At 44.3% G+C, this 18,465-nt stretch overlaps 1 protein-coding gene across 4 annotated transcripts in view; it reads right to left on the bottom strand.

The window, feature by feature from the left end:
• Positions 1 to 18,465, bottom strand: part of Slc41a2 (solute carrier family 41 member 2) — a 100,548-nt gene that overhangs the window by 51,943 nt on the left and 30,140 nt on the right. For all 4 annotated transcript variants that reach the window (XM_029542554.1, XM_029542556.1, XM_029542555.1 and 1 more), the window contains 3 exons: positions 13,978 to 14,049; positions 10,960 to 11,104; positions 6,189 to 6,335 (listed from right to left, as the gene is read on the bottom strand). In XM_029542554.1, the coding sequence (XP_029398414.1) occupies positions 6,189 to 6,335; positions 10,960 to 11,104; positions 13,978 to 14,049 (364 nt within the window). The remainder of the gene's footprint in view (positions 1 to 6,188; positions 6,336 to 10,959; positions 11,105 to 13,977; positions 14,050 to 18,465) is intronic.

Raw genomic sequence — 18,465 nt, 5'->3', positions numbered from 1 at the left:
CTGTCCTGGATCGCACTCTGTAGACCAGGCTGGCTTTGAACTCAGAGATCTGCCTGCCTGTGCCTCCTGAGTGCTGGGATTAAAGGCATGCGCCACTGGCGCCCAGCTGATTTTTCCTTAATGAGACACCGATGCATTGCTGGAATCTTGATTTGTGTGTTCAAACCAATCACAAGAAGTTAACTGAGTCATCCTACAGAAAAACTGAAATACACCCGCCCTGCCCCAGCTGGCACAGTAGGAGAAAGAACCTTTTCCACCATTAAAGAGAACATGGGCTGGGCGATGGTTCACCAAGTAAGCTCTCCAAAGCATGACCTGAGTTCATCTGGAGAATCTGCATGATAAAAGAACCGAAGCCCGCAGTTGTCCACTGACCTCCAGACACATGCCATGGAACACAACATCCATTTCCCCTACACCACCAACAGACAGACGGAAAGGGCAGAGTTCTGTAAACACACCTGAAACTGGGGCAACGTGTCCTCAGTCCTATTTAACTTGATGTCAAAATTTGCCTCAAGTTTTAATGACTTACATCAGAGTTCCGGGATGAGTGATAATTTTTTAGTTATATTTTGGTGCTAATTTTAGGGTCAGACAACCAATTCCACGGCTGCATGCTTACTATTTTTTTGTGGTTTAAGATCCTGAGCCTACATCCTCTCATCCCCATGCTGGGACCACCCCAGGCTTCCCTTAGACCATGCACATCACAATGTTCAGTCCCTGCTTCTCCATCCTTCTTTAGATGTGCAGAGGTTACAAAAACAGAGTTTGGCCTCAGAAAGCCTTAAGATTAGGGAAGGTCCCAGAAGGAGAAACTGAGGCACAATAGAAAAGCAGAGACAATCAAGAGGGCATGGAAGGGAAAGGAACCTCTTACCCCTGAGGCCGGCTAAGAGTTTTCCAGCCCAGAGTCAGGAATTCCAGCGTAATAAATTCTTTGCTGTGAAGACTGGCCGCACAGAGACAGAGACAATATTCCCTTTTTACAGGGATGTTTCGAACATGAATGATGAAATAGCAGAGATCCAAGCTAAGGCTGGAGTGAATGTTATGACCTGTGGGTGGCACCCCACTCCTTTCCCAGATGTAGATTCTGAGAACCTCACATACACCATCATCAATGTCCTTCAGTTAGAACTTACCCATCCACTCCCACGCACCTCAGGAATGCACCTCCCCTGATGGTCCCATTTAATAAAAGAACACAGAGTTCCTCAGAAACCCTTTGAACTGTAGAAGTCAAACTCCTACATGGGGCCACTGCTAAAGACACTTGAGCATGGCTCTCTGGAGCCACCCACACCCACATCTTAGGTGCATTCTGTCCTGCTCCTCCATGCTTTCCCCTGATGCCAAAGCATAAGTCTACATGAAAGCGTTCCCTTGGTAAGCTCCAACTCTGCACTGGAAAGAAATCCGGAAACAAGAACACGGAAATGGCAGCAACCCCTGTGTTATTCCAGTTGCTGGCTCCATGATAGAGTCTGACAGTTTCCAAGATTACTGTACATGTACCCTATGAATGGATACAAGCCTTTGCACTTCCCCAGCAAAGAGCGCCTTATTCATAGGAACCAGAGCTCACACTAAGACAGCTCCCCTTCTCTCTCCACCCAAACTAGACCTGGAATCCAGTTGCTGCCATTTCTATTTTTCTTGCGTGATGCTGCTCTTTACTGCGGCGAGATGCCTGACACAGTTCCTCTAAGACTGAGTCCTCCTGCAAAGGGCGCTTTGTTACAGCCAGTCATATCACTGGACAGTCACCATGCCAAAAAAATCCTTAGAGGGCCACGCAAATAAATTCTGATCATATGAACTAAATCACTTTCAAAAGGCATAATGGACTGTGTAAAACAGCATTTATTCAACATCGAGTATGTATACGGCACCAAGGGGACTATAAAGAAATTAAAGTTAAAAAATTTAAAAGCCCACAGTGTTGTTAAGAAGTTTGTGTTTTCAAACACAAAGATATAGCCATAGGCGGTACTCTAGTTACTGTCCAGCCCACTGACTTCCTGCAGTGAACTAAATCAGTTTAAAAGAGAGGGAAAGGGAGTATTTAGACAAAACAATCCCTATACTCACTGACCAAACACACAGAAAGTCATAAACAGAGCCTCAAAAACATGCCATGACTAAGCAGGTAAGCTCGGACGGACATCTAAATGGGTGGGCGGGTGGGTTTGTTGACAGACTCTCATTATGATGCAAGGTTGATCTACACCTTGCCATGTACTCCAGGCTGGATTCAAACTCAAGATCCTCCTGCCTCAGCTCTCTCCAAGTTACAGGCGCACAATACCACCTCTAGCTCAGGTAAGTCTTTATTGGCATAAAGGAATGAACCTGAGTTTTGTGTACTGGTTCACATTCTGAAACCTTTACCCATTTATTAGTTCTAAAACTAACCGGTGAAATCTTCAGGGTTTTTGTCGTTGTTGTTGTTTTTTTAACAGACGTAGGAGCATGTCACCTACAGACAGCAATAACTAGCTCTTGCTCCTCAGTTTGGATGCCTTTCATCCCTTTTTCCATCTCCTTGTGTGTACCCCCAGTTTGATGCTGAGCAGACGTAGAAGGAACGGGCGCTCTTCCCCAGCACCATCGCACAGGCGATGCTTCATAGTTTTAATTCTGCTTGCTCTTATTTTACTGAGAGTGTATCAGCTCTGCCCACAAGTGCCACTGGTCCATAGCTTCCTTGGGGTCTCTGGCTTTGATATCAGGCAGAGAGGCCGACCTCATAAGACACACCTGGGCACGTTCTCTGGAACACTTCACGGAAGCTTTTGTTGTCTGGGGTATTCATTGTTTAATGTGCATTTGTGTGTACTTTACCTGAGTTGTTGAGACAGGGTCTCGCTCTGGAGCCCAGACTGGCTCCACGCTCGCTGTAATCCTCTTTTCTCTTTAATTGCTACTCCGGTGTACCTGCTGCGTGTCTAGTCAGGTCTCTGTGGGCACATATTTACAGAGATGCACCCATCCGCAGAGTCTGAGTTTTGGGCACACAATCCTTCATAACACCCTGTGGTCCCCTCCATTCTACAGTACCCATTACGGTGCCTGTGCTTGCTTTCCTGGTCCGACGTCAAGTCTTTTCTCTTCTTAGTCTAGCTGCGGTTTTGTCAGTTTTCTTCAAGAAAACCCAAGCCCTCGTTTTGCCAATTTGTTCTGTAGCCTTCCTACTTGGTTCCTTACATTACTTCTCCTCTTAACCCTGGGCTCAGCTTGCTCTTTGTCAGCTCCCTGCTGTGTGGCATTCAGCTGCTCACCATTTTCGTGAATACAGGTGTTTATAGCTATGAGTGTCTGTCTTCCTCCCTGTGCTCTGCTCCATCCAGGGGATTATGAAACCTGTCTCCAGGCTCATCTGACTTACGATGTTTCCACGTTGGGATCTCTGACCCGCCGCTTGTGGGAGCTGTACTGTTGAATTTGCATGCAGTTATCTCCCTTCCATTTTTTCAGTCTCACACCATCACGGTGACACAAGGCAGGACATGATGTCTGTTTCCTAAATGTGTTAGCATTTGTCTCGTGGCTTGACATGGGGTCTACTCTAGAAAGTGCTCTACGCCTACAAGAAGAAAACACCTCAGTGCAGCTGTTGACTGGAACACTTTGTAGACTATCAGGCTCCTGTGGACCAGTGTGCACGTCAAGTCCAGCATTTCTTCACTGGGCCTCCATCCAATGACCTACCTACCCATTGTGGAAAGGGGGTTGCTGGAACCCCCACTGCTCTTGTGTTGTTCCCCTTCTTCCCTTCCAACCAGTTATTAACTTTTACATATTTTGCAGCACTGACATCGGGTGCATACATATTTATGACTGCTGCATCCTCTTTGTGAATTGATCTGGGAAACTTCCTGTGTCCAGTTCTTCGAGCAGCATAGTTGGTAGCCTCTGAGCCATGTAGTATGGAGTCTTTACAGCCAGAACGTACAGCTACCAAAAAGACCCTCCTTTCACTGCTCAGGGTTACTATAGAGTAGTTCAGAAATTAAGTTTTGTTTCCAAGGACCTGACTTCTCAGCAAGATGAATGGGATCTTAAAAATTAGATGTGTCTACTTCTAATCTTTGTATTCAGAATGAAAACACTGAGCTTCTGAGGCCCCCTAGTGCTCAGCCACTTTGGCAACCCAAACACAAATGATGCTTCAGAACACCTGTAAACTGTTAAATGGATTGTGGAATTAACCGGTAGCCCATTTAAAAAGGAAATCCCTCGGGGGCATCAATTACACAGATGAAATGAAAAGGATCCGGAACACTGCAAATCGAATGAAGGTAAGCCAACTTTCAGGAGGCAAATAAAGGCTTGGAATATCTTAAACGACATTCGACAGCATTGTTGTCTATGATTATGGGACACTGCACTTGCTCTCGCTCCTCACTCACATCAAGCATCGCTGCATCACCATCCAAGGTGTTGGGTTCAATCAAGCCTCAACTCCTCAAAGCAAACAAAGTGATGTCAGATGTACTGGTTCACACCCATGATGCCAGTGCACAGAAAGCTGACGAAGGATGAGTTTGAGAGGCAGCCTCAGATACACAGTGAGACCCTACCAAGACCCCATCTTAGTGTGGCACCACAGAACATTCAAAATAGTGAAAGCTTTAAACAACAACAGATTCCTGTTTGGTTTTGGACTCCGAGACAAGAGACTGAGGTGCATATTTTACCTACCAAAGCAGACCTGGCCTCCAGGTTTTCCCAGCATCCCTCATTCCTACCTGATACACCCAGTCCCCAACCCTGAACTCTCCAGTCCAGGGGCTGGATTGCCCTTCTCCCAGAGGCTCCTCCCAATATAATCCAGACATTTGGGGTTCCTCACTCTCCTCTTCCCTTTCTTCCTTCTCCTCTTCCTCTTCCTCCTCTTCCTCCTCCTCCTCTGCCCCCTTCTTCACCTCCTCCTTCTCCTCTCTCTGCCCAGTGCCCTTTCTCTCTGTCCCCCAACTCATGGTGACTTGGTCCTTGGGGCCAGTGAATTCACCTGAGAACAGCTTCCCCATAAACCTGAATTTAATATAATCTAGTCTGTCTTGAACTGGATCTTTTCACTGGCAGAGAAATAACCTATCAATTATGGTGATGTCATTCATTTATTTAATCTGCACGGATGTTTTAATTGCAAGTATATCTGTATACCGCATGCATGCCTGATCCACAAGGAGGCCAGAAGAGGCCACCAGATCATCTAAGACTGGAATTAAAGTTGTTTGGGAGCCACCATGTGGGTGCTGGGATTACAGGCTTGTAGTGTCATGCCCAGCTAATCTGTGGCAGGCAAGTATGTCCTCTTACTGGTGTTGGGAGAAACCCTTCATCCTCTTGTGTATTTTCTCTTAGGTCCCCCTCAAAGCAGGAGAAATTTCTCTACCTTCAACATTAGTCAAAGGGGCACTGAGTGCCCTATTTAGGCTCTTACAGCTTCCTTCTGATGACAGGGTCTCACATCCTGGTCTCAAAATCACAATTCTCCTGCCTCAGATACCCAAGTGCTAGGATTACGAGTGTGTGCCACCATGCCTGCCTAGACAAGCTACCTTCTCCAGTGGAAAAAAAATAACCATTGGTAAATTAAAACACACAATCACACACCACACACACACACACACACACATGCCCGCACTGAGTAACAAAACAGTAACTGACTATCCAACCAGAAGAAAGCACAGAGATTATGGCGTATGCTGGGTAGCATATATAACTCCCATGATCCTCTGTTTTCTCAACTGGAGTTACCAAGGATACCTAGGTGTTGCAACCAAACACTTGGGAGGTGGAGTTTGAAGGCGAGCCGTGTCTGAGGCTGGTGTCAGAGGCTGCCTCAAGAAAGAAAAGCAGGGGCTGGGGCAGAAAGGGAAAAGATTACAGAAGATGAACATTACCTCAGAGTTCTGAACTCAGTAAGAGAAAAAAACATACACGAGAGCCACGGCACATAATAAACGTACAGGCCACGGCACATAATAAACATACAGGCCACGGCACATAATAAACATACAGGCCACGGCACATAATAAACATACAGGCTACAGTGTCCTAATCAATTTTACCCCTAGTTCTAACAGATGAAGGTCACCAAGGATTCGTGACATTTTACATTTCTCTTAAAGACTCTGAATAATGCCATGTTCAGTTTCAAGGTAACTTACCAAGACAGGAGTACAAACCCTGACTTATCCAAGCTAATATGGCGAGAGTTATCAGATCACCAAAACTAGCAGCAATGGGTGTGGCCACGTTGTCAGGGTTTATGCCTGTTTTCTTGGAGCCAACTATAACGCCAACCATTATTATTCCTAGGAGAAAGAACACTAGTTACTTTTGAAGCTGATTTGGGAAAATCCATTCCCCAAATACTGAAATACACAGCATGGATAAACAGCACACCGGTTTCAGTTAGAATGATCAAATAAACTGATTGAGCAAACAAAACATTTTACTGTAACCACTTGGGCAAAATGCCCTTCCACAAACTATAAAAGATCACAGAACACACTGGTTCAGTGTTGCATTGACTATAAAATTAAAACTTGAATTTCTAATTTAATGAGGTATATGCTTTAAATGTAATACATATATATAATATGTAATATATATATATATATGTATATATCATACCAAAGATTTTAATTTTAACCCTTGAAGTGCGAAAATGTTAAAAAAGAAAAGAGTCCTATTTCTGTAGTAAAAAAAAAATGCCATATATGGTAACTAAAAATGCTTCTTCTTATTGTCCAAAACAAAGAATAAGGAAGCAGGACATAATTATAATTTGAACTCTAGGGTTCAGAACAGAGGATACAAGATACTCTTGGGAGATAATTTGGTCAGTGAGTAAGAGCACTTTTTCTTTTTTTTAATTTATTTATTTACTATATGTAAGTACACTGTAGCTGTCTTCAGACACTCCAGAAGAGGAAGTCAGATCTTGTTATGGGTGGTTATGAGCTACCATGTGGTTGCTGGGATTTGAACTCCGGACCTTTGGAAGAGCAGTCGGGTGCTCTTACCCACTGAGCCATCTCACCAGCCCGAGTAAGAGCACTTTGTTCTTACAGGTGACCTGGGTTGAGTGCTCTGCATCCACTGTACACTCTGGAGCACAGAAATATGTAAAGCAAAATATGGACTCACAGACAGCAAATAAAATAAAAACCAAAGAGAAAAAGGAAAGAAGGGGGAGTGGTGGGGGCTGGAGAGATGGCTCAGTGGTTAAGAGCACTGACTATTCTTCCAGAGGTCCTGAGTTCAATTCCCATCAACCACATGGTGCCTCACAACCATCTGTAATGGGATCTGATGCCCTCTTCTGGTGTGTCTGAGGACAGCAACAGTGTCATATACATAAATATTTTTTTTAAAAAGAAGGGAAAATGGCAAGAATATGTTTGTTTGTTTTTTTTAAAAAGTCATAGTCATTGGGGCTGGAGAGAGGGGTCAGTCATTAAATGCACCGACTGCTCTTGCAGAAGACCTGAATTTGGTTTCCAGCACCCATGTGGTGACTTACAACAATATATAACTCAAGTTTCTGGGGATACACCTTCTTTTGGTCTCCAAGGGCACCAGGCATGGACATATTGCACATGCATATATGTTGGCAAACATTCATACACATAAGATAAGGATAACTTAATCTTATTTTAAAAATTAAATAAAGAAGAAAGGGGGTGCTGGTATATGTCTTTAATCCAAGAATTTGGGAGGGAAAGGCAGAAGCCAGTGATTATCTATGGTTTCAAGGTCATCCAGTTCCAGGCTGGCTGAGGACATTTGACAAGATCCTATAACAAAAACAAATAAACAAAAAGTTTAGAAGATACTTTTTTTGTTTTTGAGACAGGATCTCACTACCTAGCATCTGCATGTCCTGGGACTTGCTATGTCGACCAGGCTGACCTTGAACTCACAAAGGACTGCATGTCTCTCCCTCTTGGTGCTGGGATCGAAGGGGTCAAGTACCATATCCAGCTTACAAAGTCCTCTCTGGCTCAAGTTCCTGTCTCTAAGCCGGTGAAAGATGAAAGGTGACTGAGTGCTTACACTGTGAGATCTTTATTTTCTTGAATCATACAAATGAAAAAAAAAAAAAAGTGTAACACTTATGTCCATAACCAAGAGTATAAGAAAAGAAAAAGGAAAGAATATCATACAAAGAAATGGAAAATGTGTAGCTCACAGGGTACTTACTGTATATCAGTCTGAAACAGAAGCAGTTGTGGGAAGGAATTAAAAGCATCTCACCACACCTTCAGAGTACCCGTGGCTGTAAACATTTTATTCTGGCATGCTAGCTTTATGGGTAATAAGCCCAAGGTCTAGGGAATAGGGCTTAAAATCTTGCCAAAGGCCACACAGTTTACGATTCTGCGCCAGTACACAGCACTGTAGCTCATAAAGCCAAACCTGCAAGCAGCAGAATTTGCGTCTTGCACCAAGCGATGCTCACATCTTATACACCAGGAGGTTTTCATCATCAGAGCTACTGTTTGCACAGTGCATTTGAAAAGGGAAGGAAAATGTTTGCATAGCCGTCTGAGATCCTACAGAAACCTTTCTCCAGATCAGCACCTTTAGAGCCCTCCACGGAGACGCTTCTGGGCTATACCATTTTCATCCTGGAAACCGCACACACAGCCCAGTGGACAGCTGGGAGTCAGAGAACTGAGCTGTAAATGGACTGTACTGCTGACAAGGAGGTGAAGTTTCCTCACCTGTGAAGTGAAGTTTACAGTACCCACTTTACACATATTAAAATGGCTAAGATATCAAGCGACCATATAAAGTGAGTAAAGCCAGATAAAGTGAGGAACATAAAAATCCACTTAAAAATCTGAGCTTTGAAAACTGTAGATATTTTATACTTGATATATTGAAAAAAATTTTTAAATAGAACTTTCTAAATGAAACAAAGTCAGAAAGGGTTTTTATTATTATTATTATTTTTTTAATGCAACAAGATCTATCCAGGTATGATGAGTCATGCCTTTGATCACAAACAACTGAGAGGCAGAGGTAAGGGCATCTTTGTGAGTTTGAGGCCATCTTGGTCTACATAAAGAGTTCCAGGACAACAAGAGCTACATAGAGAGATTCCTGTCTCAAAAACAAAAACAAAACAAAACAACCTATAACTAACAAAAAAAATGTAGTAAAAACTAAGCTTCAATGATTATATTCTGCAACATACAAGGTGTCTAATATAGTGCTCATATCAGTAAATACAAAGAAGATAACCCTGTAAATTCTAATGCAGTTAATGTTTATTTGGGGATGTGATGTTTGAGACAGGGTTTCTCTGTGTAGCCCTGGCTGTCCTGGAACTCGATTTGTAGATCAGGCTGCCCTCAAACTCAGAGATCCACTCCTCTGACTGCCAAGTGCTGGGATCAAAGGCATGTGCCACCAACACCCAACTCAGTTAATTCTTTTAACTTCTGTTTTTTAATATATAGCCAAAAATATGCTACCTTAAGCATAAGTACAAGGTTATGTTTATATTGTCACAGAAATGTAAAGTTTGGGTTTTTAGTTTGTTTTTTGTTTGTTATGTGTATACTTGTGTGGCTGAGTGACTGAGTACACACGTGAGTGCAGATGCCCTCTGATGCTCTTGGTGTTGGATCCATCCTTCACCCTGGGTGGTAGTCACCGGCAATTGTGAGCTGCCTCATTTAGGTTCTGGGAACTGAACTAAAGTCCTCTAGCAGCATCGGAAGTACCCTCAACCAAAAATTTAAATGAGGGGTTGTTTTTGAAACTAAGAATTCCTGGAATGTTGCAAAAGCCAGAAAGTCCCTTTTCTGTGGACTCCAGGAAAGCATTTCTTAACTCTTAAAGTGTAGTATTCAGTGGGGAGCGGATGTGCCAAGTCCGGTGGTCCCTGTTTGTCAAGAACCTGAGCCTGAACTCTATGTGGGGAGTGGGTAAGCCCTGTGTTCCCTGGCTGCAAGAATCTGAGCCTGTTGAGCCTGTGCGGAGGATCCTGTACTGCCTGCCTGCTGAGTTACTGGACAATCACTGAGCGCCCTGGCTGAACTCTGACCACCCGATCCAGGAGATGGGGGAGGGATTAGGTCAGAGGACTGAAAACAGGATGGACCCCAGGCAGGGGGGAGAATGTTGTTGTGAAGGAGCTCAGAGGACTGAGAAAAACAGGATTCGCCCCCCCTCCCCCCCCAGGGAGAGAGGAGACTGCTGTGGGAAAAGGCTGTAAACAGTTCACTTGTGAGCAAGCAGTTGAAGAGGCCAGTTGGGTTTAGTTGGAGCTGGGAGAGGGTTAGAGAAAGCTGTTTGTGAGAGGGAGAGGAAAAGCTGCTCGGAGAGATAAAGAAAAAAATCTGTTTGGAACCTTCCTTGGCGTTTGTGTTGTTTCTCCCCATCTCTGCCGGTCAGAGTTCGGGGGTCTGCGGCAGTATTCTTATTGAAAACTGAGCCATAACATCTACCTATGGCAAAGGGGACGAGCTCAAAAAGCCTGTCCTCCACTGTGTTTGTAGATAATGAAACAAACACAATAAATCAGGTGATGGTGCACACCTTTATCCCAGTACTCAGGAGGCAGAAGTTGGCAGACCTCTGTGAGTTTGAGACCAGCCTGGTCTACAGTACTAGTTCCAGCACAGCCAGGATTATACACAAAGAAACCAAGTAGATGATGGATGGATGGATGGATGGATGGATGGATAGATGGATGGATGGATAGATAGATAGATAGATAGATAGATAGATAGATAGATAGATAGATAGATAGATAGACAGATGAGACAGAGAAATAGATTTGAACTAAGGCTCTTTAAAGTTGGAAATTTTCTGCCATTTTCATCATGAACAAATATTTTAAAAGTTGCCATGCTGGGAAATCAATCCTTTTATTGAAACATCAAGAACTGCCAAGCCGACCTTCACAGATCCCCTTACCCTGCAGTAGAGAAGCGATAAAGGCCGTTGCCACACTGCTGGAGCACAGAAGTATGGAATGGCTGAGGTAATACTTCCCTTCTGGAATCCAGCCCAGTATGATGGCTGCCACAGCTGCTAAAAAGCCAACCACTGTGGCCTGAACCTAAAAAACAGTTTTGTAAAATCCAGATTAGTAATTTTTAAAACATTAAACTATCATTAGTTAATCATTACATACAAGATCATCAGGGGTGCTGGGTATGGTTAACTGAACTGCTTTTGTTTTGAAGAGGCTCCTGGATTTTAGTTTTATTACCACTTAAGACAGTGGGCTCTCCGAATGCCCTGATCTGGGTCAGCAGGCATGGAATGAGGGGTCACTTCTTTTTTTGTTTTGCTTTTGAGACAGTCTCTCTATGTAGTCCTGGATGGTCTGGGACTCGCCATGTAGACAGAGCTGAACTCAAACTCTCACAGATGTACCTCCTGATGTGGGTGCTGAGCTCCCAACGCCAGTACTGATAGGGAGTACAGTGCTCTCCCCTGCTGAGCCACTGCTCCAGCCCCTCCAAGCCTGGCCTTAAGTACTCTATATCCATCTCCTCACAAGTGTTGCTGGTATGCTTTAGGGAGACGATAACTTCCCCTAGTTCAGCCCTCAGCCCCCATCTTCTCTTCTTCCCTTTCTCAGTGGTCACCGCTCCAACTTGACCTCACTTGAGGGCATCTGCTGTTTCCTGTTCGTCACATGTCCTTGGGGGAGTAAGCCAAACATGTTGGCAACCAGGGTCAGCAAATTCCTAGCCATCTCTGGCAACCATCCTAACCCAGTTACAGGAAAGAGTGGCAAGGGAGGGACTGCCAGAGGCTGGCATGAGGACTGTTACAATGGCCTGTGTGAATCGCCCAGCACAGTTCGTGTTCACAGCTTAAGACTGTTCAGTGCTTTAATCCATATATTTTCAACTTTTTAACTTGATATAGTGCTCTATTTATCTATAAATATTTGGAAGGTCTTGGTTTTGTTTTGCTGTTGGTACAGGGCACATTCTGTATGCTAGGCACGTAGTCTCCCACTGATGTACATCCTGGTCCACATCCCTGTCCGTAAATGTTTTCACCACCCCTGCTTAGATTTCTACAAGGTCGAGCTGAAATGTTCTTAGAGTTTCCTAAGAAAATACTATGGCTGAAAAGACAAAATAGAGCCCAGAAAGGGTATATGAACTAACAAAGGCTCTTCAGCTGGGTGACATTAGAGTTGAGGTTATAGCTCAGCCTTTATTCCCAGGAACTCTTTTGTCCCTGAAAGGCAATGCACAAAATTATATTCCCACAACCAGGTTCTCAACCTTGTGGCCTAGCTGAGGGAACACTAAAATTAGTGTATATTCCTGGTGCTCATATTAGCTAAGGAGTTATTCACGACAGGTAAAAATCTCTGACTTATAAAGTCAGGGGGGGAGGAGATAAAGAGGCAGAAGAGACACCTTAGCCTAGAAAGAGCCATAGATGATAGATAATTCCTGGATTAGTACATATGCTATTGGTATCTGAGTGAGTTTACTAATATTAATGGTTACAGTGAGGAAGAAAAATCAGCATTAATTAGATGAATGAGCACAGTCCCAGAAAGATCTCACTTTAATTAAGCAACTAACACTTAGACTTTCTAATTTAATTTCTTAGAGAAATTAATGCTAATTTCCTATTTGTAATGCTAATTTAGAGGAATTAAAGTGGGCAGTCTTGGTATTGGTTCCTGAGGACCCAGGGAGACTCACCTGAACACAGGAGTTTGAGGTCAGACCAGGAAACACAGATACCGCCTCAAAAAAAGCCCCAAAATTTCTCAAACTAATGCAAACTAAACACAAAAAGCAGGACCTGATAAGTGTGCCTGAGAGGCCGAGGCAGGGGGATTCTGTCTGAGTGTAAGGCCATCCTGAGCAACACTAAAAAGCTGCCCCAAAACTCATAAAGACAGGACGAGAGATGCGGGTCAGCTGGAAGAGTGCTCGGCTGACATGCACAAAGCAATGGATTATCCCAGTCACCACATAAACCATGAGTGCTGGTGCACACCTGTGGTCCTTACACTGAGGAGGCGGGGGGGGGGGGAATCAGAAGTTCAAGGTCACCCTCACTTACATAAAAAGTTTAAGGCCAGCCTGGGATACTTGAGATCCTGTCCATGTCCCCACCATTACAGTCATAATAGAAAAGTAGAGCTGTAAATGAAAGCAGGGAAATAGCGCATGCAGTGATGTAAGTGCGTATACCATCCCACCCCACCCCACCCCACTGCAGGCTCGTGTATTTGAATGCTTAGTCACCTGTTAGTGGAACTGTTTGGGAAGGATTAGGAAGGAGGGGGCTTGTTGGAGGAGGCGTGTCACTGGGAGAGGACTTTGAAGTTTCAAAAGCCCTTACCAGGCCCAGGCTCTGAGTCTCTGTCTCTCACTTGCCTCTCTCTGTATGTCTCTGTCTGTTTCTCTCTCTCCCTTCCCCCACCTCTGTGTTTGTGTGTGTATGTCTGTCTTCCTCTCACTCTCTCTCTCTGTCTCTTTCTTTCTTTCTTTCTCTCTCTCTCTCTCTCTGTCTGTCTGTCTGTCACTGCATGCTGCTGATCAGGATGTAATACTCTCAGCTACTGCTCAAGCGCCATGCCTGTCTGCTTCCAGCCATACCAGACTCTAAACTGTAAGCAAGTCCCCAGCTAAACATGTTCTGTTATGAGTTGGTCATGATGTCTTTTCATAGAAACGGAACAGTAATTAAGGCAGTACTTAAACAATATTCGTATAAGTATCAGTACAAAGGCTAGCTCTATTGCAGTTACAGGGTTTTTCCATGTCTTTCAATATTTGTATACTTTTTTTTTACATTTGGAAGAAGCTAATCAGTTTCTAGAAATAAAATAACTTTCAAAGGCTCTGGGTATCAATCAATCGATTCCGTTAGCTTTTGGGGGTATTGAGTTAGTATTTGATGTCTTGGATGGTAAGCGTCACATCCAAGCTGCCCACCACCTACCTGCTTTAAAGCCAAATTGCCAACGATCAGGTTCCACTTCTCAATGGGCGAGTCCATCTTCCCAACATTTACCTGTGGAGAGGGTACTTTTATGATTCACTCTGTTGTCTGCTTCATTTAAACAGAACCCAAAATACAAAACACACCTCTAGTAATAAATCTGCCGTGTGCAGCCTGTGCTCAGAACAATTCCCGGCTCACCATCAGCCTGCTGCGTGACATCCGGCTTGGCCAAGGTGGGAAAATAGGTTCTTAGGTGACAAGTTAGTCATCCACCTGCTGGAAGACAGTGTAACTACATTGCCACCTGTCATCCTCATGCTAAGTTTGCTGTATTGAGGCCCAATAGAAAGAGTGGTAGAATTCTGAGCTGTTGGCACATAATTCCATGGCATGAAATTAATATAACCAAAGTGTTACTGCTAGAGAGTAGGATATAAACAAATCATTCACATTTGAGTCATGAGTGCGACTGTTAGCAGTAAGAGCTCAGTTGGTTCACAGGCTCCATTGTATACCTCCAATTATCAAAACGTACATACAGCTTTCTGGTAAATGGAGGGATACTTTCCAAAATAAGATTAGGATTCACATACTCTTCTGCTCCGCAATACAGATAATTTTCTTTCTCAACTACTTGGATTGAAAAAAAAAAATCATCCAAATGTGCCAAGTTTTTCTAATATCGTAATTTGGAAAGCAATGGACAATCATTAGCAATACACACATGCACAAAAGTTATAAATATAGTACATTGAGTTAGGCTTTACTTATTCTTCATCTACTCATGGGAGACTTTCAAATGTTATAAAAATATCTGCGGCCTGCAATATGGCTCAGTGGTGAAGGTGCTCACTGTTCAAGTCTGGCAATCTGAGCTTGATTCCTGGAAGTCACACAGTGGAGAAGGGAACGGCTCCTGCAAGCTGTCCTGACCGCACACGCACACACATACATACATACACTAAATAAATATTTTAAAGCTTTTTAAAAATTTTTTTCACAAGGGCAAGTAAAGGAGATACAGCACACGCTAGGCCCTGGCTCATTATCCAGCTCCACAGAAACACATGAAGTTGCCGTTTATAGGAAGATTTACCCACGGATGAGCCAGAGTTGTCTCAGTAGCGGCAGGGCAGTGGATTAAGCATCATATCAAGACGCCATCCATTCAATTTAGAAAACATAGTCTACTCTGCAATCTCCCTCTGCACTTTAGGCTCAGAGTATCCAGCTAATGCAAACACCGAGGTCTCTCGGTGCTTTACGACAATTATTTGTGCTATCTTTATAGACGCATTTGCTAAACCGGACAATAACTATCGATTCCATCGTGTTTGTAGCTCGAGCAATCTGGAGCTCCACTCGATAGAGCAATGATTAAAGAGCGAATCTACCCCAGATTCAGAGCTCCAGGGGCAGGCAGAGATTAGTGTTGCAATTTCAGTAGCTATTAGAAAGATGTCAATAGCTACAGTTAACAGTCTGCAATGACTCCAAAAGAAGTCTAAGCCAGAAAACCTCCTCAGCTGTTAATACGCAGCGGAGGCTCACATGCACCAGGGTCCACGGAGACCGAGGCTGGCAGAGTGCAGCATGAGACTTAGGGATCCGGGCCAGATTCACTTGGTACCATCACTGCCGACCTCTTCCTAGGCAGGGAACTACATTCCACAGCTCCTGTCCATACAAACATTCAGGTTACTGCATGACGGGAATTACTTAATGTTGGGAGGGCACTAGTGAATGGGTGGGGGGCATGAATTCTGGAAGACAGACAGAAATAGCGGGCATGAAGACATTCCCTTGCCAAGGTCACAAGGCTCTCTTTCCTGCCCCAGTGCTTACACTGTTTCTCCAATCATCCTGTCACACACACCACACCCCCTTCACTTTTCCACCCTCGCATTACCACAAGCCCACGAACAACATGCAGTTGATGAGGTCATAGATCTTAGAGAAGAATCTACTGCTGGCACTTTCTTAAGCAAGTATAATTCCTAACTGCACTTTAAACAGTACCCTTCTGGTAGGTAGACCTCAGCCCTCGTCAAAGGAGATTCTTTTATCCTGGGATGGACAGATGGCTCAATGGTTAAGAGCACTGTTGCTCTTCCAGAGGACAAGGGTTCAGTTCCCAGCACCTACACAGTAGCTCACAGCTGTCTACATTTGTAGTTCCAGGGAATTCTTCTGGTCTCTGCCTTACCAGACACACTCATCGTACACAGACATATGTGCACATAAATAAAAAGAAGATAATTTGGCAGCAGAGACCATTATAGGAAAATATCACCGTTCAAAATGCAGAGAGTAGCTACACTAAGGGCTCAGGGATCATCAAAGAAGAGGAGGTGAAAAGGTTACAAGAACCAAGGGACCAAGGTGTCTGCTGTGAAACTGTCTTCAAGCCATGACAGGGAAGCTGCACCCCTGAGATCCCAACAACCTGGCTGCCCAAATAAGACCAGAACGATTCTAATAGCAGCTGTCATCCCAGTGTGGGTGGGGCAGGTCTCGTGGGGCCTCACTCCTAGATAAAGAGACACAGCAGATAACTGCTGAGAGACGAAAAGTGAGTCTTTCCCAGGGATGAGTCCCTTGATCGGTCCTGCAGGACCAAGTGGTCAGCCCTCGAAGCACGCACATTCAGGCAGCGCTGAAGGGATTCAGTACGTTGTGTTTCTGCATATGTAACAACAATAGTCAGGGAAGAGGAGGCCATGAATCTGGGAGAAGGCATGAACGGGGCAGACGTGGGAGGGAAGAAGGAAGAAAAAAGAAGGAGGAGATATGTAATTATATATTGATTATATATTTTTAAACCTTCTAGTTATGAAAAAGAGCAATTAAGAAGAACTAAAAACAAGTAGGAGGCAAAGCTACAATGTCTGTGAGCGAGTAGATGAATGGAGAGTGTGGTAGGGTGCCTAGAAAAGGTGAGGTTCCGGAAGTTCCTAAGAAGTCACTAACTTGGGCTGGTGAGATGGCTCAGAGGTTAGGAGCACTGACTGCTCTTCTGAAGGTCCTGAGTTCAAAACCCAGCAACCACATGGTGGCTCATTACCATCTGTAATGAGATCTGATGCCCTCTTCTGGAGTGTCTGAAGACAGCTACCGTGTACTCACATATAATAAATAAATCTTAAAAAAAGAAGAAGAAAAAGAAAGAGGAGGAGGAGGAGGAGGAGAAGGAAGAGAAGAAGAAGAAGAAGAAGAAGAAGAAGAAGAAGAAGAAGAAGAAGAAGAAGAAGAAGAAGAAGAAGAAGAAGAAGAAGAAGAAGAAGAANGAAGAAGAAGAAGAAGAAGAAGAAGAAGAAGAAGAAGAAGAAGAAGAAGAAGAAGAAGAAGAAGAAGAAGAAGAAGAAGAAGAAGAAGCTGCCACTAACCTGGAACTGCATTACTGCCAATGACCTAAGGACGCACACACTCAGCCTCACACACTTGAGATCCACTCCTCTGGGTAATGACCATGCACTACAGCTCAGTGCCACCTACTAACCCGCCTGTCCTTTTACCCTTTCCTGGTGCTAGCTTCCACCTTCGATCTTGGAGGAGGCCACTCTCCCATCTCTGTAGCTCACCACTCATTCTGTCATTCCCTGACAACCCCTAGATCCCATCAACTTCACCACATCTACTAACAACCCAAATCAGTACCATCTTGATCCTAAATCACATCGACAGACTGGTCTCTTTGCCCCAACAACATGACGATCTGTTAAAGATGTCTATAAGCTCACATCATGCCTGTACTCAAAACCTTCCAACGGGCCCGAACTCACAAGCAGCCAAAGTCCTTACGGCAGGCCGCACGGCCTTCCTGGCTAGCTCTCCACCGTGGTCGTTTGGATTTCACCATTCTCACCTGACTCCAACCCTAGGGCCTCTCAAACCTTCATGTACACTGTAAAAACCTTTGGAGAGCATATTTAATTTTTTTAGGTTAATCTTATTTCACTCAAGTGTTTTACTGCATGGACGTATGTGCTCCACATTGATGCAGTGTCCAAAGAAGTCAGAAGAGGGTGGCATAGTGCCCTGAACCTGGAATTACAGACAGATGTAAGTCACCATGTGGGTGCCGGGAACTGAACCCAGGTCTTCTGCAAGAGCAGCGCATGCTTGGACTGCTGAGCCCCCTCTCCAGCCCCTAGAGGGTTTATTTTAAAACAGATTACTGGTTGTATGTTGGGTCAGTAGTCTTGGAATGATTCCAAAGATTTCCATTTCCTACAGGCTGCTGGTGCTGACGTTAAAAGACCACACTTTAAGAAACACCCATCTTAGCTCAACAGGCGGTGGTGATACACAGCTTTAATCCCAGCACTTGGGAGGCAGAGGCAGAGGCAGGGGGGACCTCCGAGTTCAAGGATTGCCTGGTTTACAGAGAGTTGCACGACAGCCAGGCCTACACAGAGAAGCTTGTTTCAAAAATCCAGAACAGAGAACCTGAATTCAGTTCCCATGCCCACATCAGGCAAATGA

The sequence above is a fragment of the Mus pahari genome, chromosome 9, assembly GCF_900095145.1.
Source record: "Mus pahari chromosome 9, PAHARI_EIJ_v1.1, whole genome shotgun sequence".
In the NCBI taxonomy this organism is placed as follows: domain Eukaryota; kingdom Metazoa; phylum Chordata; class Mammalia; order Rodentia; family Muridae; genus Mus; species Mus pahari.
This window is presented reverse-complemented; position numbering and strand designations above follow the sequence as displayed.